The sequence below is a fragment of the Ogataea angusta genome (genome assembly GCF_019207475.1).
Source record: "Ogataea angusta isolate 61-244 chromosome Unknown 61-244_NODE_1_length_1302399_cov_90.877568, whole genome shotgun sequence".
Lineage (NCBI taxonomy): Eukaryota > Fungi > Ascomycota > Pichiomycetes > Pichiales > Pichiaceae > Ogataea > Ogataea angusta.
Genome location: NW_025065215.1, coordinates 224,043 through 244,118, shown reverse-complemented (window position 1 = coordinate 244,118; position 20,076 = coordinate 224,043). Strand labels below are relative to the sequence as shown.

At 54.5% G+C, this 20,076-nt stretch overlaps 14 protein-coding genes across 14 annotated transcripts; 7 read left to right on the top strand and 7 right to left on the bottom strand.

Annotated features, from left to right (window-relative positions):
• Positions 1-924: 924 nt before the first annotated feature.
• On the bottom strand, positions 925-2,496 carry KL928_000163 (uncharacterized protein; the record flags this gene model as incomplete). Its single annotated transcript, XM_043202016.1, has 1 exon — positions 925-2,496. The coding sequence occupies one exon, from the start codon at positions 2,494-2,496 to the stop codon at positions 925-927; it is 1,572 nt and encodes a 523-aa protein (XP_043062058.1).
• Positions 2,497-2,806: 310 nt separating this feature from the next.
• KL928_000162 (uncharacterized protein) lies at positions 2,807-5,584 on the top strand (the record flags this gene model as incomplete). The annotated part of the gene is made up of 1 exon (XM_043202005.1): positions 2,807-5,584. The coding sequence occupies one exon, from the start codon at positions 2,807-2,809 to the stop codon at positions 5,582-5,584; it is 2,778 nt and encodes a 925-aa protein (XP_043062057.1).
• An 8-nt stretch (positions 5,585-5,592) lies between these two features.
• Positions 5,593-7,545, bottom strand: KL928_000161 (uncharacterized protein; the record flags this gene model as incomplete). The annotated part of the gene is made up of 1 exon (XM_043201994.1): positions 5,593-7,545. One exon carries the CDS (start codon positions 7,543-7,545, stop codon positions 5,593-5,595), a length of 1,953 nt encoding a protein of 650 aa, XP_043062056.1.
• A 93-nt stretch (positions 7,546-7,638) lies between these two features.
• KL928_000160 (uncharacterized protein) lies at positions 7,639-8,369 on the bottom strand (the record flags this gene model as incomplete). Its single annotated transcript, XM_043201983.1, has 2 exons — positions 7,639-7,926; positions 7,986-8,369. The coding sequence occupies 2 exons, from the start codon at positions 8,367-8,369 to the stop codon at positions 7,639-7,641; spliced, it is 672 nt and encodes a 223-aa protein (XP_043062055.1).
• Positions 8,370-8,473: 104 nt separating this feature from the next.
• Positions 8,474-9,191, bottom strand: KL928_000159 (uncharacterized protein; the record flags this gene model as incomplete). The annotated part of the gene is made up of 2 exons (XM_043201971.1): positions 8,474-9,051; positions 9,179-9,191. The coding sequence occupies 2 exons, from the start codon at positions 9,189-9,191 to the stop codon at positions 8,474-8,476; spliced, it is 591 nt and encodes a 196-aa protein (XP_043062054.1).
• A 40-nt stretch (positions 9,192-9,231) lies between these two features.
• Positions 9,232-9,977, top strand: KL928_000158 (uncharacterized protein; the record flags this gene model as incomplete). The annotated part of the gene is made up of 2 exons (XM_043201960.1): positions 9,232-9,343; positions 9,529-9,977. The coding sequence occupies 2 exons, from the start codon at positions 9,232-9,234 to the stop codon at positions 9,975-9,977; spliced, it is 561 nt and encodes a 186-aa protein (XP_043062053.1).
• A 248-nt stretch (positions 9,978-10,225) lies between these two features.
• On the top strand, positions 10,226-10,669 carry KL928_000157 (uncharacterized protein; the record flags this gene model as incomplete). Its single annotated transcript, XM_043201949.1, has 1 exon — positions 10,226-10,669. One exon carries the CDS (start codon positions 10,226-10,228, stop codon positions 10,667-10,669), a length of 444 nt encoding a protein of 147 aa, XP_043062052.1.
• Positions 10,670-10,702: 33 nt separating this feature from the next.
• KL928_000156 (uncharacterized protein) lies at positions 10,703-12,100 on the bottom strand (the record flags this gene model as incomplete). Its single annotated transcript, XM_043201938.1, has 1 exon — positions 10,703-12,100. One exon carries the CDS (start codon positions 12,098-12,100, stop codon positions 10,703-10,705), a length of 1,398 nt encoding a protein of 465 aa, XP_043062051.1.
• Positions 12,101-12,268: 168 nt separating this feature from the next.
• On the top strand, positions 12,269-13,510 carry KL928_000155 (uncharacterized protein; the record flags this gene model as incomplete). Its single annotated transcript, XM_043201927.1, has 1 exon — positions 12,269-13,510. The coding sequence occupies one exon, from the start codon at positions 12,269-12,271 to the stop codon at positions 13,508-13,510; it is 1,242 nt and encodes a 413-aa protein (XP_043062050.1).
• Positions 13,511-13,601: 91 nt separating this feature from the next.
• Positions 13,602-16,379, top strand: KL928_000154 (uncharacterized protein; the record flags this gene model as incomplete). The annotated part of the gene is made up of 1 exon (XM_043201916.1): positions 13,602-16,379. One exon carries the CDS (start codon positions 13,602-13,604, stop codon positions 16,377-16,379), a length of 2,778 nt encoding a protein of 925 aa, XP_043062049.1.
• Positions 16,380-16,661: 282 nt separating this feature from the next.
• On the top strand, positions 16,662-18,181 carry KL928_000153 (uncharacterized protein; the record flags this gene model as incomplete). The annotated part of the gene is made up of 2 exons (XM_043201905.1): positions 16,662-16,815; positions 17,148-18,181. 2 exons carry the CDS (start codon positions 16,662-16,664, stop codon positions 18,179-18,181), a joined length of 1,188 nt encoding a protein of 395 aa, XP_043062048.1.
• Positions 18,182-18,364: 183 nt separating this feature from the next.
• Positions 18,365-18,667, bottom strand: KL928_000152 (uncharacterized protein; the record flags this gene model as incomplete). The annotated part of the gene is made up of 1 exon (XM_043201894.1): positions 18,365-18,667. One exon carries the CDS (start codon positions 18,665-18,667, stop codon positions 18,365-18,367), a length of 303 nt encoding a protein of 100 aa, XP_043062047.1.
• A 198-nt stretch (positions 18,668-18,865) lies between these two features.
• On the top strand, positions 18,866-19,390 carry KL928_000151 (uncharacterized protein; the record flags this gene model as incomplete). The annotated part of the gene is made up of 1 exon (XM_043201883.1): positions 18,866-19,390. The coding sequence occupies one exon, from the start codon at positions 18,866-18,868 to the stop codon at positions 19,388-19,390; it is 525 nt and encodes a 174-aa protein (XP_043062046.1).
• A 48-nt stretch (positions 19,391-19,438) lies between these two features.
• Positions 19,439-20,032, bottom strand: KL928_000150 (uncharacterized protein; the record flags this gene model as incomplete). Its single annotated transcript, XM_043201872.1, has 1 exon — positions 19,439-20,032. The coding sequence occupies one exon, from the start codon at positions 20,030-20,032 to the stop codon at positions 19,439-19,441; it is 594 nt and encodes a 197-aa protein (XP_043062045.1).
• Positions 20,033-20,076: the final 44 nt, after the last annotated feature.

The window sequence follows — 20,076 nt, the reverse complement described above, 5'->3', positions numbered from 1 at the left end:
CTGGGGCTCCACTACCGCCCTGTACTAGAAAGACGGGAAGTATACTCTCGAAACCAGGGGTGGATGCGGCTCTCCTTTCCTGACCATAGGGGACGGAGAGAGGCTACCCACCCCAAACAGGGAGGGCATATAGATTGCCTTCCCTCTATTTGAAAGGGAGATACATTTCTCTCTCCCCTTCTGTAGGGGGAACGCATATTATATTTCTCCCTATTTGAAGGGGGGTATACATTTCCCCTTCTATAGGGGGGATGCGCTCTCCCTATCCATGTAGGGGAAGGTACGTTAAAATAAAGTATTCAAACCTTTGAAAGTTCTATATCTCCCCTCCGCAGCATGGGCTGCGTCAACGTATCCTCCCATTAGGAGAACCGGCGCCATTGGTCTCACCGGGAGGATATAAATCGCTTTGCTGCAAAATACTGTTATTTCTGAAGCAAAGCGATAAAAACTGGGTTCTCTGCGCGGATGCAGTGTAGAAACCGTGTCGGAGCCCAAGCTCCAAGCGCCGAGTGTTTGTCCAATATGTTCAGTCGACCAAGCGGCAGCGGTGAAAATATGAAACAGCACCTATGTGGTTCGCATTTTCTGGTCTGGTATGAGCATTGCTGAGGAATCAGGACCTTGAGCTTTTGAGGCTAAGCGAGCTTCGCTAGAATTGTAGAGTCTCTGATAAACTGAGTTTTTATCTGTAGAACGCTGGCTGCGACCCCCCAGCTTGATCTAGTGGAGTATATGACATCCCAGAAGAAGGGCGGTATAAAACGAGAGTAAATTATTATCGCTGCTCGCAATTCATAATATATCCGGGCGCCAAATATGACGTACAGCACTACTGCGCGCTAGGTATGCAGGTAAGGCTAAAGCATCAAATTATCTCTGACCACCACCCATTAATATTCCATTATCAGATTAGTCTCCAATCTATTCAGTTTTCGTTTTTTTGGTAGCAGGCTCGTCGTCGGCCAGTCCGTCAGCGCTCTTGAAGACTTTCATCCGCCATTCACGAAGCCTCTTCTTCTTTGCGTATTTCCGCTTGTCCTTCAGCCTCAGCTCCTTCGGTCTGTACGGAGCAAACTTCTTGAGTCCTATAAGCTCGTTCAGATCCTTATCATCTGCAACGAGGATTTCTCTGGTAGTGAGGCCGAACGATTCCGGAGAAACCTCACGGTACCTGAATTTGATTTCCTCTTTATCCTTGCCTCTGCCACGTTCTTCTTCAACTTCCTCAAGAAGCTTGGGGGTGTTGGCGCTGACTAACTTCTCGGCCACCTCCTTCAGCTTCTGCTTTTCCTTCTTCTTGCCGATTTTCTCTTCCTTCTTCTTCGACTTTTTGGACTTGTTTTCCTTTGGCTCTTCCTCCACTTCTTCTTCCTCCTCCTCCACCTTTTCCTCTTCGCTCAACTCCACTTCGGGCTTCTCCGGCTTGCCGTCTTCCTCGTAGAAAGCCTCGTTGAAAATCTCCGCCATTTTGCTGTCCCACTCCGCATCGTCAAAGTCGTCATTTAACAAACTGTCGCCAAACACACGTGCTATCGTGTCCTCGGAAACCTTATCGCCAACCGCCTCTTTTATCTCCCTCAAACGGTCCAGAACTTGAGTGGCTTTCTTCTGTTTTTTCTTGCGCAAAAGCTCCTGCTTCTCTTCCTCCTCTCTTAGCTGCTCCTCCTTCTTCTTTAGCCTCTGCTTCTTTCTGCTGTTCATTTTTTCTCTTCTCATAGTGGCCTGCGATCTGGCATACGAGATGATCTCGGCAGCATTGGGGTCTTCGAAACGGAAATTGTACGCGTTTTCAAACTTCTCGGCCGCCTCGTCAAACTCCTCGTCATCCTCTTCCATCTCTGGTCTCGACTCCTCCTGCTCCGGAATCCACGCTTCTTTCTCCAGAAATGCCTCCAGAAATTTCTCTCCGTCCTGCTGTGGGTCTGGAAGCGACTTCGCAGGCTTGATCTCGCGCTGCACCTCTTTCTTCTGCAAAAAGTCGTCGCCCTCCTCGTCACTGAACGCAGACTGGATCTCAGAAAGCAGCTTGCTCTTGTCTTCCTGCTGTTGAAGGGCGTACGGCTTCTCGCCCTCCTTCCACTCACGCTCTTCGCCGTCGTCGTCTTCAAAGGCATGGCCGTCCAAAAGGACTTTCCTGTGGTAATCCTTCAAATACATAGGCTTCTCTTTCTTGGTGATGGGAACCTCTGCCTCCTCTGGATCTTTGAAAAACTTCACATTCTTATCGAACAGAGCCTTGTCTCCGGTCTTGATTGCCTGAAGCACTTTCTGGAACCCTTCTTCAACGTCCTCGGTCAAAAGATCGCCGTACTGGTCTTCTTCCTCAGAGCTCTCGTCCTCGTTTTCCACATCGTCGTCTGCGATCTCGCTCTCGACTGGTTCGCTTTTCGATTGTTCGACAGCCACGTCTTTGTCCTTTGCAACGGGCTCAGACCCTGGTTGCTGTGGATCAGCCTCTCTGGCTCTTTTGGCAGCAGACTTTTTTCTGGCCATATTGATTTAATTTGATAATTTTTTTTTTTTTTATTTCTTTAATAAAAAGATTATTTTTTCAATATATTAATGAAATAAATATCCATGCATCCTTAAAACTACCACGTTAACCTTCACCCTTTTGCTCTCCCACAGTCGTTATCTGTCCAGTCTTCCCCCATCGTGTACACTCGTTTCGCCATCTTCCCGTCCGGCTTCGCAAACCTCCTCTTCACACCTCCCACCGTATGCACCCTTTTTCCCAAAACAGAAACGTAATTACGCGAACGCGAACGTTTCAAACTTTACCTTTAATTCTTTTCCGATCCCAATGACAACTATCGCGTCGTCGCCGCTGCCGTCGTCTCAGGCGTTCCGGACTCAGAGCACCAACCCCCTCAGCGAGTCGCAGCCTCATCTGCCCAGCGATTCGAGAAGACAGGCCGCTGAGGAAGAAATGGAAACCGACGAGCCCACAGCCAGTTTTCTTAGAAGAAGAAGAGATTTGAGCTCGATCCCAAAAGTCACCGACCTGACAGCGGAAAAAGTGAAGGAGGCGTTCGAACAGTTCCTGGTCGACTTCACCGACGAGCAGAATGCCGACGAGCCAGAGTTCCACGGCAAAGTGTACATTGCCCAAATCGCCGCCATGGCCCACTACGATCTGTGCACAATATACATCGACTACCAGCACCTGCTGACTGTTGAGAACGGGATTCTGGCGAGCGCCATCACCGAGCAATACTACCGGTTCATTCCGTACCTGATCAACGGTCTGCGCACAGTGATCAAACGGTTCCAGCCTGCGCTTCTCAGACGGTCGACCAAACTCGCCGACGACGAGGAAACAGGCGTCACGGAGCGGATTTTCCAGATCTCGTTCTACAACCTGCCCACGATCAACAGGATCCGCGAGCTCAGAGCAGAGAACATCGGCATGCTGATGTCCATTTCCGGCACCGTCACGCGGACCAGCGAGGTGAGGCCTGAACTGTACAAGGCCTCGTTCACGTGCGACGTGTGCAAAACGCTGATTGAAAACGTCGAGCAGGCGTTTAAATACACCGAGCCAAGCAGTTGCTCGAACCCGACGTGCGAAAACCACGCGTCCTGGACGCTCAACATCGCCAAATCGACGTTTTTGGACTGGCAAAAAGTCCGCATCCAGGAGAACTCCAACGAGATCCCGACGGGGTCGATGCCAAGAACGCTGGACGTGATTCTGCGCGGAGAACTCGTCGAAAGAGCCAAGCCGGGCGATAAGTGCAGATTCACCGGAACAGAGGTTGTGGTTCCGGACGTGACGCAGCTGGGTCTTCCTGGCGTGAAGCCCATGTCTGTGCGGTCACGTGGCATGGGGTCCGCCACAGAGGCGCTCAATTCTGGCATCACGGGTCTGAAGGCCCTCGGAGCCAGAGATCTGACGTACAAAATCGCGTTTTTCGCGTCTCACGTGTGCTCCCTCGTGGCCAAGGACGCCAACGGCGACGCCGACGACCTGGAAACCGCCGACGACACAGACAAGCAGCAGGAGATGTTTCTGAACACGCTGACAGAACAGGAGGTCAACGAGCTCAAGGACATGGTTTCGGACGACCATATCTACGCCAAGCTTGTGTCGTCGATTGCGCCTGCGGTTTATGGCCACGAGGTGGTGAAGAAGGGCGTTCTTTTGCAGCTTCTTGGCGGTGTGCACAAGAAAACTGTGGACGGTATCAATTTGAGAGGAGACATCAACGTTTGCATTGTTGGCGACCCGTCTACGTCCAAGTCTCAGTTTCTGAAATACGTCAACAGTTTTGCTCCCAGAGCCGTCTACACGTCCGGCAAGGCCTCTTCTGCCGCTGGTCTGACTGCCGCAGTTATTAGAGACGAGGAAAGCGGAGAGCTGACCATTGAGGCGGGCGCGTTGATGCTGGCCGATAACGGTATTTGCTGTATCGACGAGTTCGACAAGATGGATCTGGTGGACCAGGTGGCCATCCACGAGGCGATGGAGCAGCAGACCATTTCCATCACCAAGGCCGGTATCCAGGCTACCTTGAACGCCCGGACCTCCATTCTTGCGGCTGCCAATCCTATTGGGGGCAGATACAACCCCAAGGTTGGTCTGAAAAGCAATCTGGCCATGACTGCCCCGATCATGTCGAGGTTCGATCTCTTTTTCGTCGTTCTGGACGAGTGCAACGAGAAAGTCGACACGCAGCTGGCCGACCACATCGTGAACCTCCACATGCTCAGAGACGACGCCATTGATCCGCCGTTCTCCAAAGAGCAGCTGCTCAGATACATCAAGTATGCGCGCACGTTCAAGCCCAGGATGACCAAGGAGGCCAGAGACTATCTTGTGGAGAGATACAAGGAGTTGCGCAGCGACGATTCTCAAGGACTTGGCCGCAGCAGCTACAGAATCACCGTGAGACAGCTGGAAAGTATGATCCGGCTGTCTGAGGCCATTGCCAGAGCCAACTGTACCGAGGAGATCACGCCGCGGTTCGTGGCCGAGGCCTACGATCTGCTAAGACAGTCCATTATCCGCGTGGAAAAGGACGATGTCGAGATCGACGAGGGAGACGAGGCTCCCGTGCAACCAGAACAAACGTCGCAGGACACACAGGAGCGCGAGTCGGCTGAGTCGCGCGAAAAACACAAGGTGGCCATTCCGTACGACAAATACGTCAAGATGATGAACCTGTTTGTGCGGAAGATTGGCGAGAAGGAGACGAGCCAAGAGTCGCAGGACGATTCCCAGCCCGGCCAGGGGTACACTGCCGAGTTTTTGGTGGAATGGTACTTGCACCAGATCGAAGACGAGATAGAGAGCGAGGACCAGTACTGGCAGGAACGCAAGACGGCTCTGAAGGTGCTCAAGCGGCTTGTCAAGGACAAAATTTTGATGAGCGTGAATCCGGACCAGGGCGACCTGGAGATCCCAGAGGAGTATGTTGTCCGCGAGGGCATGTCCAGGGCCGAGATCGAAAGACGCACTATTGGGCTGGAGGAGTGGCAGCGCAAGAAAGAGGCCGAAAGAAAAGCCAACATGGTCTACATTCTACATCCGAACTGCGCTGTGCTGGATTTCTTCGACCAGCAGGAACCGACCGAATAAATTAAATACTATAATTTTGCTTTTTCCTGATTCTGGTTGACATGTTCGTACCACCATTGGATGCCAACGTACCCTTTCTGCGGATAGTGTCTGTTTGCGCCCAGAATGCTGTCCCATAGCGAGTCCAGGAGGTACGTGCGCTCGTCGCCGACGGTGCGGAACGCAAGACTGAGAGTTCTTTCCAGCCACGATTGGTATTCTTCGAACGGTACCAGGGGAAGAATTTTAATCAGAAGAGACGTGAACGCTCCGTGGCGTGTTCTTGGTGGATCTTGAGCGTCTGGGAGCTTTTCGCTCGTGGCAACGAGACATCTGTTATAAACGAGCAAAAGGAGCTCTCGGTACAGGTCCGGATCGCACTCGTGCACGGCAGTGTCTGGGAACGTGATTTTGGCGAGTGTTTCGACAATAACGCCGACTTGGCTCAGAGACAACCGGGCCGGGAACTGATCCAGGGCCAGCGTGAGGTAGTCGATCAGTTGCGCCCCGACATGTTTGACGTTGTTCGTGTAGTCCACCAATTGGGCCTCGTTGTAGGTGTCGACGCTGGTGTAGTATTTGACCATAACTGAGTGCGCGGTCTCCAAAACGGCCTGGTCGCGCGACCTGCCGATGAGATCTTGCACTATGGGAATGATGAAGTCGAATTTCAGGTTGTCGGAGACCAAATTGACGACGTTTTCAATAAACTGGAGATCAAACAGCAGTTTCCCGCGCTCTGCGGCAGAGTTATCGATCTCGTTGAATGCTATGCTGCTGGTCCAGCACTTGATGAGCGTTTCTGCCGTGGAGATGTCGTAGCTCGTGAGCGCGCTGAGACACGACGCGTAGACGAAATTGTAGCTCTCGAAGCCGCCGGTGCCGATCCTGTCGACGACAAAATTGAAGTTGAGCAGTGTTGAGAGGATTTTCCGGCTCAGGGTGGGTAGGACGGCTGTGTTGAGAGAATGGTCGTTGATTTGGAAGAAACGGGCCATAATTCCTTCAAACATCATCAATTGGGCAAACAAGACCACTCTTAGTGTGCTCCATTGCGGTTCTGTTGGATTTCGGACGCTCAACACGTTCTCGCTGAACGTCTGGATCCTGTTCAGAATCAGATCCAGATCGTCCACCAACAAAGCGACTTTTGGATGGATCGACGTGAGCTTGGCGAACAGAAACGAGATCCGATTCAAATGTCTGACAACGATGGGTGTGTTTGGTTCGCCATTAAATATAACCCGGCCATTGTCAAGACCGTACGGCGAGTTGAACGTGAGTTCTGTGAGGATTTTCAGAATGTCCGACCTGACTCGCAGAATTCGCAAAAGCTGCGGGTCGACAAGCTTGTCCTGGACACAGGACAAGGCAACCACATTGAGACACAGCAGATCTTTGGAAAGCGGCCCGTCCATGCTCCGTTCCAGTGTGTTTGCCGCAATGCCCACAAACTTGGCGTCGATTTTCGCAATCAGCTGAAAGTGCTCGGGATACCTGTCGTAGTCGTCTCTTGAGTCAGCAGAGAGCAGACACCCCACTACCACGGGAACCACTTTCCACGCGCTCGCGGGGTCTGCGGCAACCTTTGCCACGGCTCCAAACAGCGCATTGTAGAACCTGTGGAAGGGCAGCGTCGGCTGGCTGATCTGGAACTTCTTGTCCATGATGTACTTGAAGCATTCGATAACGCGATAGTTGTCGTTGAACGACACCAGCTGGGCGTCGTTGAAGAAAAGCGGACAGCGCAGAAAACACAGCGTCAAAAGCTCAACGTTGTTTTCGTTCTTTAGTTTTGGATAGTAGTATGCCAGGTACGATAGGATCCTGTCTGGGGTAGTGGACGATTTGGGAGTGATTAGCTCGTCAAACAAGTAGTCCAGAGGGGTCGGAGTGGCGACACCCCACGGCTCTCCCGCTGTCCGCCATTGCTCGGCCAATTGGCGTCCCTGGCGGCCCAGTTTATTGTACCACGGCTGCATGGTAGGAACAAGAAAGAGATAAATTATTTCTTAGGCTATTTATTTCTACGACGCGTCGGTAGTCCTTCGAAATATTAATTAACTCTATTTATTTTAATGTCCTCTTCGCTCCCCACAGGGTTTGTCCATCTGCCGATCAGCTCGGCGTTGACGTCGCTGTTCATCGCCATTCCGCTCGCCGTGTCCATCTTTGAGTGGAAACCCCTGTTTGTGCTGAGCTACGACCCGTTCATCAGCAAATGGCACCAATACTGGCGTTTTGCCCTGTTCCAGATGCAGTTCCAGAACGAGTCGCAGGTCATCCTGTGCGTCACGCTGATGGTGCTCAGTCTGAAGAACCTGGAGCGCGTTTTTGGAAGTCTGAAGTTCCTCAGAACCATCCTATTTCTCTACCTCTACAACGTTGCGGCCGTCGCAGTCCTCACATGGACACTCTACACGTTTCTCGGCATCAACTTGTTCGTTCCTGCCGGCCCGTTGGGCGTCCTGTTCGGACTGCTATACGCCCATTGGAAGTTTACGCCTGTGCTATACAAGTTCGAGCTGAATTTCGGGGGCCTGATCAAACTGCGCGAGTCAAACGAGGACTTCAAGCTGGTGTTCACAAACGACTTTCTCACGTCGCTGGTGGCTCTGCAGCTGCTTGTGAGCGAGGGCCTCATCAACTCGGTGATCCCCAGCTTTGTCGGGTACTTTATCGGGTCGCTGTTCTTCAACGGGCTGCTGCCAGGCCTCAATTCCAGATTGAGAGTCGTGGAGCTCGTATACGCCAAACTCGCCGCCAAACCACAGCAGCGCCCGCTCGATAGCCGCATTCGCGACATGGTCAACAACACCGACAGGGCAGAAGACGACGACTCGCCCGAGCCGTCGGACGACAGAGAAGACACGCCGGTGCGAACGCTCGGCGCACAGATCCTCGACACGTTCAGGAGGTAGTCTCGGCCGCCTTGAGGGCCTTGCGCCGCTGCACGTCCCAGTTGTACACCCGCGCCGTGTTGACCTCCATTGTGGTGATGTTTGAGCGCAGATACTCCAGGTCTTCCATGGTGACGGCCTTGTTATCGAGCGCGGCCTGAAGCCGTTTTTCCAGCATCTCAATAGCCTCGTCAATGGGATACTCCATCATGATATCTGCTCCGAGCCACAGCGAAACAGAATCCAGCTCCTTCACGTTGATTTCCGCCGTGGAGTAGACGGTATCGTTGAGCTCGTAGTTCACGTCAACGGTTTCTTCGTCGTGCTCTTTGCGGCTTTTGAGAAACCTGCACATGTCGAGCGTTTTCTTTATGTCTGGAATTTTCGTGTTGAGGTTGCTGAGCGTGCTGCGCTTGTTTTCTTCCATAAATTGGTACTGCTGGAGTCTGACCTGTAGTTCTTTTAAAAACACCGAGACGTCGTCGTCGGTGCACGTTTTCGGGTCGATGAAGTCCTCGATCTTCTCGATGAACTTGGCCTGCGGAATTCCGCGCGGATTGGTCTCGTCGGTTCTGTTGTTAGCGCAAACTAAAGGTCCCGATACTCACTTTAGGCGATCCATGGCGACACAGGGTGGTAAATCAGAGAAATATTATATTTTGTGCACAGCCAGCATCTGCTGCTGGGCTTCACGTGACTGCGCGAAAAATTGGACTTTCAGCCCTCATAAATTTTTTTCCAGCGAAAAACTTTCTTACAAACTTCACCATGGGTAGAGATCACACCTCCAAGCAGCACATCAGATCCGGCCACAGAAAGGCCCCAAAGTCGGAGAACGTTTACCTCAAGTCTTTGGTGAAACTGTACTCCTTCTTGGCTCGTAGGTATTGAACTTGACAATTTTGGTTTTGCACAATTCGCCGACTGCTGGACAGTCCACTTTGGATGAGCCAGAGACGTTTCAAAACGGTCTCTGCGGATTTTGCGAGTACTTTGTCGAGCGCGACAAGTGCGACTTTGAGCAGAATTAAAATAGTCATCCAGCCCGTTACTAACGTACTCTAGGCCGTACCGATGCTCCATTTAACAAGATCATCCTGAAGTCTCTGTACCTTTCCAAGATCAACAGACCACCAGTTTCTGTCGCCAGAATCGCCAGAGCTCTGAGACAGCCAGGCGCCTCCGACAAGATTGTTGTTGTTGTTGGAACCGTCACCGACGACTCCAGAGTGCTTGAGTTCCCAAAGGCCACTGTTGCCGCCTTGAGATTCACTGCTGGCGCCAAGGAGACCATTCTGAAAAACGGTGGTGAGACCCTCACTCTCGACCAGCTGGCTCTTAGAGCTCCAACCGGTTCCAACACCTTGACCATCAGAGGTCCAAGAAAAACCAGAGAGGCCGTTAGACACTTCGGCTTCGGCCCACACAAGGGCAAGGCTCCAAGAATCCTGTCCAAGGGCAGAAAGTTCGAGAGAGCCAGAGGTAGAAGAAGATCCAGAGGTTTCAAGGTCTAGGGGTAATTACGTAGTGCAGAATAAGAAATCAAGATTAGAGAGCGTAGGACTAAAGGGCTATATAGAAGGACGGGCGTTGCCGGCCCTGTCACGACCGCCGTCTGGCGCTCGTGCTAGACGGGACCATCGTGTTGCTCTGTGCCTGCTCCATGTCTTTTTTTCGTCTGAAAAATGTACACCTCGCACCAACGTCACACCGCATATTCATTAGAAAATTTTCTCAAACTCTAAACTTGATCATATACAACATGCCAGGTTACTCTGTCAGAGACGTCCCAGCACAGGACTTTATCAACGCATACGCCCAATTCTTGCAAAGACAAGGTAAGCTCGAGGTTCCAGGCTACGTCGAGTTGGTCAAGACCTCCGCCGGCAACGAGCTCCCACCACAAGAGGCCGACAAATGGTTCTACAAGAGAGCCGCTTCTGTGGCCAGACACATCTACTTGAGAAAGCAAGTCGGTGTTGGTGCTCTGAACAAGCTCTACGGAGGTGCCAAGAACAGAGGTGCCAGACCAAGCAAGCACTACGATGCCTCTGGTTCCGTCAACAGAAAAGCTGTGCAAGCTCTGGAGAAGATTGGTGTTTTGGAGATCTCTCCAAAGGGTGGAAGAAGGATCTCTGACAACGGACAGAGAGACTTGGACCGTATTGCTGCCCAGACTTTGGAATCCCTCGAAGACGACGAATAGATAAGTGGTAATAACATATTGATAAGTTGAACATTACTTAAATTTGTGGAAGTATCTATTGCGGAAGTCGTTCTGGAGGCCGCGCTCCTGCGACGTGATGGTCGTTCCCTTGTAGTTTGCGTCCCGTTTCGCGTAAACCAGCAGCCGCCGCGACCATTTGTTGAACTCTTGCACCAGGTTGTACACCAGCTGCAATTTTTCGTGCTGCGGAACCAGTGTAGGGATGTCCTGGTCGTTGGCCACGGGCATCCAGAAACACAGTCTGCCGTTTACCGGCAGTCTTTCTGCTGCAAACTGCAGCAGGTCGTCCAGCAGCAGGTCCAGCGAGTAGTTCTTTTTCGGCTGGATGAAGTCGCGGCGGAGGTACGCGTACTGGCCGTCAATGACTATTTTTTCCTTTCCTTCGAATCGCTCTTCTCTGTTGGTTCCGCACACCTTCAGGCCCTCTCTGACGCCGTACGGCGGGTCGCAGACGATCGCGTCGAACGCGAGGTTTTTTCTGAACGCGTTGTGGGTGAAATCCATGCACAGAACGTCGCCAAACAGATGGCTCGTGCCGTATTTCTCGAAATTGGTAGCAAGTCGCCGACCGGGGCCCTTGCCCTTGAGCGCTCGGAAATCGATGTCTGTTCCGTACGCAAGCGCGCCGTGGTGTGCCGCCGCGAGCGCAAACGACCCTGTGCCCACGAACGGGTCGTAGATCAGCTGGCCGGGCCGCGCCTGCGCAAGATTGCAGCTCACCAGCGCCAGCTCGGCGTCGAACGTCGTGGTCCCGTAGTACGGCCGTTTGGCGATCTCGTGGCGCTCCAGAACGCCGCGCGAGCGCTCGGAAACCGCAACCTCGCGGCCAAAGTACATGTAGTCCGGCTGCGGAGCAGGCTCCTGGTTCACGATGCTGTACGCCTCCAGAACGGTGAATATCTGGTCGGGGTTTTTCATCTTGATTTTTCCATCCAGCGCGAGATACGCAAACGAGTTGATCAGCGCCAGCTGCTGCTCCCGGCTCTTTCTGCTCCCCTGGTACGAAACAATATCGAATTTGAAGGACGAGAGCCTGTATTTCGAGACAAGTGCCGCGCTCCGGTGTCTGACGTCCGCGTGCAGCTCGTCCAGCGTCGCGCCCTGGCCCCAGAGCTCGTAAATGGCCCGCGAAAGAACCGATCTCCGAATTAGCTGCGCGGCCTGCTCGTCGTTCTCGAGCTGCACCACGAAAAACGGCGATTTCTCGCTCAGGCCGCTCAGGTCCGCTATGAACCCGTGCATCTCGGCCAGCGACTCCAGCTCCGCGCGCCGGAAACCCACATGCGCCTGCGACAAGTACACCAGATAGTCTTTCATGGTATTAATTTTTTCACCGGGCGGTGCAATGTGCAAGGAGAGAGCACGGAGACGGGAGGCGGTGTGCGGGACGAGTCTTTGGCGGGTGGACATTCTCTGGACGCTGTGGGTCAACAGAGGCGCCGGGAAAAGCCAAAGGTCCAGCGGGCTCCGTGCCCTTTGGTCTATTGCACGCACTTGTTGTAGCGTCGACTTCTTCCCGGTTACCCTCCCGACGAAAAATTAAAGGAGACTCAGCACTTTAACTTTGTCCACAACAATATGACGAATTCCGACGACGAGGCCCTTTTTGACGACATCTACGACGACGACAAGGAGGAAGTGAAGCAGGAGCAGCAGGAGACGGCGCCCAAGACGGACGAGGCCGCAGCAGAGGCTGCAAATGCGGCCGCCCAGGACGGTGCGCGTGGAGCAGGCGAACCAGCACCAGCACAGGTTCCGGCGCAGTTCCCGGTGATGCACGCGCCGCCGCCAATGACTGTGGGCGGGCCGGGCCAGAGACAGTTCCAGGACACGGTGCGAGCCGATATCCAGTCGAAGGACCAAGGCAAGATGTTCATTGGCGGCCTGAACTGGGAAACGACCGAGGAGAGCATGAAGAACTACTTCTCGCAGTTTGGCGACGTGGTCGACCTGACCATCATGAAGGATAACGCGACAGGGCGGTCGCGGGGCTTTGGCTTTTTGACATTTGCTAGTTCAAGTAGTGTTGACGAGGTTTTAAAAAAAACACATGTTCTAGACGGCAAGCTTATCGACCCTAAACGAGCCATTCCGAAAGAGGAGCAGGACAAGACAGGCAAAATTTTTGTGGGCGGAGTGGCGCCAGAGGTCACCGAGGCCGAGTTTACGGAATACTTCCAGCAGTTTGGTAACATCATTGACTCGCAACTGATGCTCGACAAGGACACCGGCCGGTCCCGCGGATACGGGTTTGTGACGTACGATTCCCCCGATGCCGTTGATAGAGTGACCCAGAATAAGTACGTGCTATTTCACGGTAAAAACATGGAAATCAAGCGTGCAGAGCCTCGTAACCAGCAGAAGGCCGGCTCTTCCTACTCCAACGTCGGCCAGCCGCAGCAGACGTACACACAGATGGCCCAGATGCAGCAGTACTGGCAGCAGATGCAGCAGATGCAACAGTACTGGATGCAAATGCAGCAGGTCCAGCAGCAGGGCGGCGACGTTTCGCAGGCCATGCAGCAGATGATGCAGCAGTACGGCCAGACGATGCCTGGCGGCGACGAGCAGCAGAACGGGGGCGACGACGGCAAGGATGCCGGCGACGAGGTGCCTAATCCGCAGGAACAGACGACGAACCTGCCTTCTGGGCCCCGCGGCGGCGTGAGACACGGCGGACGGCCCCGCGGGCCTAAGGACTCTCGCGACTTCCGCGGCCGCGGCGACAGGGGCGACAGGGGCGATAGGGGAGGAAGAAGTGGCGGCGGCGGCGGCCACAGAGGCCGTGGAAGACGCGGCTACCACCCTTACAACAGGTAGCTGGATCGGCTGCTCTGTATTTTTCTGATTAGCACAGCCAAGAAATGAATAAAAAATAATTTTTTTTTCCTGAATAAAATTGTATTTTTGCATGAGTGACGAGGAGTTTGACATTGCAAGCAATCTTGTGGCCGACGGCGTCGACAGCGACTCCGACCGCCAGGACAGCGACGCTGACGTGCAGGACGAGATTGTGAGCAGCGGCGACGAGAGCTCGGACGAGGAACCGGCTGCAAAGAAGCCGAGGCTCGATCCGTCCAAATTCCCTAGTTTGGAGCTGTCTGACGACGACGACCAGGAAACGACGAACTATTTTCTGAACCAGCCGCTTGCCAAGAAGGCCAAGAGTGGCACGTTTGCGTCGTTCGGCCTTTCGAAGTACATTCTCGCGAACCTGAGCAAGAAAGGGTACAAGCAGCCCACCCCTATTCAGAGAAAGACTATTCCTCTGATCATGTCCAACAGAGACGTGGTTGGAATGGCCCGAACCGGTTCCGGTAAGACTGCGGCGTTTCTGCTGCCGCTGATCGAAAAACTGAAGACGCACGTGGCCAAGATCGGTGTCAGGGCGATCGTCCTGTCGCCGTCGCGAGAGCTGGCTATGCAGACGTCCAAGCAGTTCAAGGAGTTCAGCCGCGGGTCGGATCTGCGGTCGCTGCTGCTGATTGGTGGAGACTCGATGGAGGACCAGTTTGGCGCCATGATGGCCAACCCGGACGTGATCATCGCCACGCCCGGCCGTTTCTTGCACCTCAAGACAGAAATGCAGCTTGACCTGCGCACAGTGGAGTACATTGTGTACGACGAGGCGGACCGGCTGTTCGAGATGGGATTTGCCGAGCAGCTGAACGAGCTGCTCGCGGCGTTGCCCGAGAAAAGGCAGTCGATGCTGTTTTCTGCCACGCTGCCGCGCAACCTCGTGGACTTTGCCAAGGCCGGGCTGACGAACCCGGTGCTGGTGCGGCTGGACTCCGAGACGAAGATCTCGGACGAGCTGCAGATGTGCTTCATCAGCACAAAGAAGAACGAGCGCGAGGCCAACCTGCTGCTGCTTTTGCAGGAGGTGATCAAAATGCCGGTGGCCACGCCGGAGGAGCTCAGACGGCTGGACGCGGCGAACCGGCTGGACGACGAGGACTCGGAGGACGAGGCGGACGGCAAGAAGAAACAGAAGAAACGGCCCAGACGCGAGAAGCTGCCGCGCGCGGGCGAGCTGCCGACAAAACACTCGACAATTGTGTTTGTGCCGACGAAGCATCACGTGGAGTACGTCACGTTACTGCTCAAGGACGCCGGGTACGCCACCGCGTACATCTACGGGTCGCTGGACCAGCACGCGCGGCGCAGACAGCTGCTGAACTTCCGTGCCGGGCTGTGTCCGATCCTTGTGGTGACCGACGTGGCCGCGCGCGGAATAGACATCCCGGTGCTGGCAAACGTGATCAATTACTCGTTCCCGTCGTCGTCCAAGATATTTGTGCACCGTGTGGGGCGGACGGCGAGAGCGGGCAACAGCGGGTGGGCGTACTCGATCGTGGGCGAGGCGGAGCTGCCGTACCTGCTCGACTTGGAGGTTTTTCTCGGGCGCAAGGTGCTTTTGACGTCGATGCACGAGAAAAAAGTGCAGCTGCTCAAGGACAAGTATCTGGAGCAGCACGGCAGCGTGGCCGGGTTCCGGGAGCCGAAGCTGTCGTACACTGAGCGGCTGGTGCTGGGCAGTGCGCCGCGGAAGCTGATTGGCGAGCTGCAGGAGTTGTACGAGACGATCATGAAGCACAACTACGATATCCGGTCCCTGAAGGCCGTTGCCGACAAGGGAGAGCAGCTGTACTTCCGGACTCGGAGCGGGGCCAGTGTTGAGTCGCTGCGTCGGGCAAAGGAGATTGTGAACCTGGGCTGGGACGAGCAGAATCTATTGTTTGGCAAGAACGAGGAGCTGGAAAAAGAGCAGTTTCTGGCCAAGCTGCAGAACCGGAAAAATAAAGAGACCGTTTTCGAGTTTGGCAAGCGCGACGACTCGCTCGTGGACCTCATGAACACGAGACGGCGCCAGATCGCGTCTGTGCAGCGCAAGGCCCAGGAAAGACGCGAGCTGCTGGAGCTGGAGCGTGTTTCTGGGCTGACGCACACTCTGGAGGACGAGCTGTTCAAGGACGAGCAGGGCGTTGAGGTCGGGTACAACGTGAACGAGGACGAGCTGCGGCGGACGTTTGAGGACGGCGACGTTGTGCTGGAGTCGAAAAAGGCCAAGAAGAAGTCGTTCAAAGACCCAAACTACTACATTTCGCACTATGCGCCGGCATCGGCGATCCAGGAGCAGCAGCTTTCGCTGGACGCCGGGTTCACGGCGGAGGCGAACTGGGCAGCGTTCGACATCGACGCGGAGGACGAGAAGGTGGCTGTGCAGCGCCAGACGGCACGGGTGCTCTGGGACAAGAAGGCGGGCAAGTACAAAAAAGTGCAGGACGACAAAAAATACATCATTGGCGAGTCGGGCCAGAAAATCCCTGCGTCGTACCGGTCGGGCAAGTTTGACGAGTGGAAGGCGCAGCACAACGTCAACTTCAAGACGGGCGCGGCCGAGCAGAACAGGGGCTTCGACGTGGGGCTCTCGGGCAAGAGACAGCGGGGCAGGTTTGTGCACACGAAGCAGGACGCTCCTAAACTGCCCGACAAAAACAGAGACAACTACAAAGAGCAGCTGGAGAAGGTCAAGAAGGCGGTGGAGTCTGGCCGCCACGTCAAGGGCTGGAACACCAACAAGGGCCGGGACGAGCTGCGCTCTGTGGAGCAGATCAGGAAGACCAGAGAGGTGAAGGAGAAGAGACGGGCGAAAAATGCCCGTCCGAGCCGCAAGAAGAAGAAATAGGCAGCAAGGTGGGTTTCCGGTGGCTGCATGAGGGCGCTATGTGTCTCGGAGTATTAGTTGAAATCCAGAGCGGAATCCGAGAGTGAGAAAAAAAAATCGGAGTATGGCCAACCGCTTGCGAGAGGGCGGGGTTATATCGCGGTGCTGATTTGCAAGAGGGGTGTATACAGCAAGTGGGGGTAAAGACGGGGTAGAAAAGGGGTTGTCGGTGTTAGATCGTTCGTGTGTAGTAGATAGAGTGCCGTAAACAGCTCACCGTGTTCGGGTTCCGTTTCAGCGGCAATGTGTGCCGAGGCCACAGCCGTGGGTGCCACGGCAGACCCGGTTTTTTACACGCAAAGTAGCGAATTTCGAGCTCGGAATCCGAAACTCGGTGCAAGGCGTAAAGCCCCGTTAGGGGGTGCAGATGATTTATTTCAGCCGGAGCAAGAGCGATGTACGCCAATCATTTGCGCATGAGATAATCTCTCCCCCTCTTTTGTCGAAAATACCGTCTGCACGTTTTTTTGCCTGCCTTACATATACAAAACAAATCCTGGAACCCATAGGGTATCACATCATTTTCACCCACCCCCCTAAAAAAAATCTGACCCCGACTGATTACCCCTCTTCTTGTCCCAAACTATAAATACAAACACAGTGCCGCACTTCCCCTCTCAGATTTACTTATGGGTTACCAGTTCGAGCCGCCAGTCGCTACCATGAAGCCCAGCCCAAGCCACTCCCCTTGTCGTTCTGACGGAAACTCGTCAGAACCACTCATACTAGACAAGAAGTACTTCGATGACAAACAGAGCATCAAGCCCTGGCTGCACTCCCAGCTAGTGTCCAAGGGCATCAACATCGTTATCGAGCGGTCGGACGATACCAAAATAGTGTTCAAGTGCAAAAATAGCCATAGTTTTGCTCCCAGCGCCCATTGCGCAAAGATGACTAAACTGTCCAAGTCGCTGACCAAAGACGCCGGAAAAAGACAGAAGGGTAACTGTCCGTTCAGGATAAGGGCCAACTACTCGCTGCGGGCGAAAAAATGGTCCATCGTCGTGGTCAACGACCAGCACAACCACGCTTTGTATCCTTCCGGCTCCAGGCAGGCCGAGTCGGACTCGAGATCTGGTGCCGGCTCCAGTGTCCAGAAACCTGCTCTCACGGCTCCTCTGATCAGCAAGAGACCCACTTTTGGCCCTACGAACACGCTGCTCATGGCCGCGCAGACTGCCAACACCCAGCTGCAACCTATGCCCAAGTTCCAGTTACCCTTGCCACTGAATTTTGGACACGTGCAGCACACGCCAATGCAGGCCGGGTCCGAGTCCCTGAGCACGTCCAAGTCGTCGTCCTCGTCGTCCTCGCCCAAGCTGTCGTTCGCAGAGAGCGCCAGCCTGGCCGTGAAGGACGCCAAGGCGGGCCAGAGCACGCCTCAACAACAGCAGCGGCTGAGCGTGCTGCACATCGAGATCAACAACCTGCTGCTCCATCTGAACACATCGTCGGGTCTGTCGGACGCCAACAAGGAGGAGACTTACTTCAAGATCATCTCCACGCTCAAAGACACTCTCAAACAGCAGAATCCACACGCGTACTCGCCAACCTCCGGGACTAACAGTCCCTCGCACACACTTTCGCACAATACCCTATTCAACTACACCACGAACAACGCCCCGGGATCGTCGTCCGAGAAGATCATGCTTCCGTCGATATCCAACACTCTCCACGGGTCGCTGCAGTCTATCAGGACGGCGAACGGAGCAGGCGCAGTGGGGGTGAACGCTGGGGGGTCCTACAGTCAGTACTATCTATGAGAGCTGTGTCTGCGACAACGAGGCTTCGGACGGCCGAAGCTCATGGGCGCCAGGGTGTTTATATAGAATTCGGGAGCTATACATAATATTGCACTACAATTTGTGAGACGTATCACGACATTTAGTTTAGCAACAAGTTATTATACAATACAGCGACTCTGCCGTGCTCGCGCGGCCGGCCGTCTAACTGCGGAACACGTTTTTGCACTCCAAGCAAACGTAGAACAGCACCATGCTTGTGTCTGCTCTTTTCTGCTGGGACTGGAAGAAGACGCACTCGGAGTTGTGGCATTTGGGGCACGTTTTGTCCGAGCGCGGCAGCGTCGGGTCGGACCCGATGTCCTCGACCACGCCTGCGGTTTCTCCGATGTTGGTGATGAGCTCGTGTCTGTAGACTCTGGCATTGTCTGCGAGCTCTGAATACGGGCAATTTCGGCACTGGTACAGCAGTCTTTTGTTTTCCTTGTCCTCGCGCGGATACAACATGTTGTTGCTGGCACGGTTAGCGTACGCAGGGCGGCGTTCTACTTACCACTCGGCACAGAATCTGAACGACATGGCGAAGAGAAATGAAAATTCGGCTCTTACATAAGCTTGTTGCAGAACCGGCGCGGGAGTGTGCACGCCCGTTTTGCCGTGGGTTTTTTCACCAAATTTTCACAAACACTAATTATTTCCACCACCATGTCTGCAGTTCTAAGACAATCCTCGAGAGCCGCCGTGAGACTCGGCAGAAGATCTGCAGCAGCCAGCGCCGGCGCGCGTCTGGCCAGACACAACTCGACCGAGGCCAAGCCTGTGGACCCGAAAATCGCACAAATCGTGGACCAGATTTCGACGCTGACGCTGTTGGAGACCTCGTACCTGATCCAGGAGCTCAAGACCAAGCTCAACATCCCAGACATTGCATTCCCCGCCGCCGGAGCCGCTGCCCCAGCGCCTGCTGCCGCCGCCGAGGCAGAGGCCGCCGAGGCCAAGGAGGAGGTGCAGGAGAAGACCATCTTCAACGTGAAACTCGAGTCGTTCGACGCCAAGGCCAAGCCGAAAATCATCAAGGAGGTCAAGTCGCTGCTGGGGCTTTCTCTGGTCGAGTCGAAGAAGTTCGTTGAGGGCGCTCCGAAGGTGATCAAGGAGAACGTCAGCAAGGACGACGCCGAGCAGATGAAAGCTACACTCGAAGGCCTGGGCGCCAAGATCGTCCTGGAGTGACCTGTATATAATAGAGAGCAAAAGTGCCGAGTACGGATAGATTCTTAGTTATCTGTAGGGAGTCATCGGGTAGTACGCCTCGTACAGGTGTCGCGGAACGCGCATGCTGGCAAACCGCATGTCGTTGGCACGCGCGCGCGGCGGCGTGGGCACGCCGGCGTAGTAGGGGCTCATGTCGTCGAACTCGTCCTGCGGCTGGTCCGACTGGTTCAGCAGCATCACAAACGAGATCAGCGAGTTCACGGTGTTCTGGATCCGCTCGAGCATCTCGACACTGTGCGCCGTGCTGCACCGGAAAACACCAAAATTGTTGGTAATCAGGTTCTCCAGCATTTTCTTGCGCACCAAGCTGGTATTCTGGAACGCCCTGACTATCGCCAGCAGCTCGTCTTCCATCGCAAACAGTTCGTCCATTTCCTGGCGCTCGTCCGCGGGAGCTCTCTGGTACGCTGACGGCGGCGCGGCCCGCACGGTCTCCTTGGCTGCCAGGTCCAGCTGCTTGAGGTTCGACGTGATGCTCGTGCAAACGGAAGCCGCCGACTCGGGGTCTCCTCTGACGCTGCTGGAGGAGCCGTCTTCAGGCGAGCTGGCGTTCCCGTGCGACTTTCTAAGCGCTCTGCGGGATCTCGAACGGCCAAACATCTTGTTTCGGTAAAACAGTGTCAGAAAAACTGCCCCAGATTCTT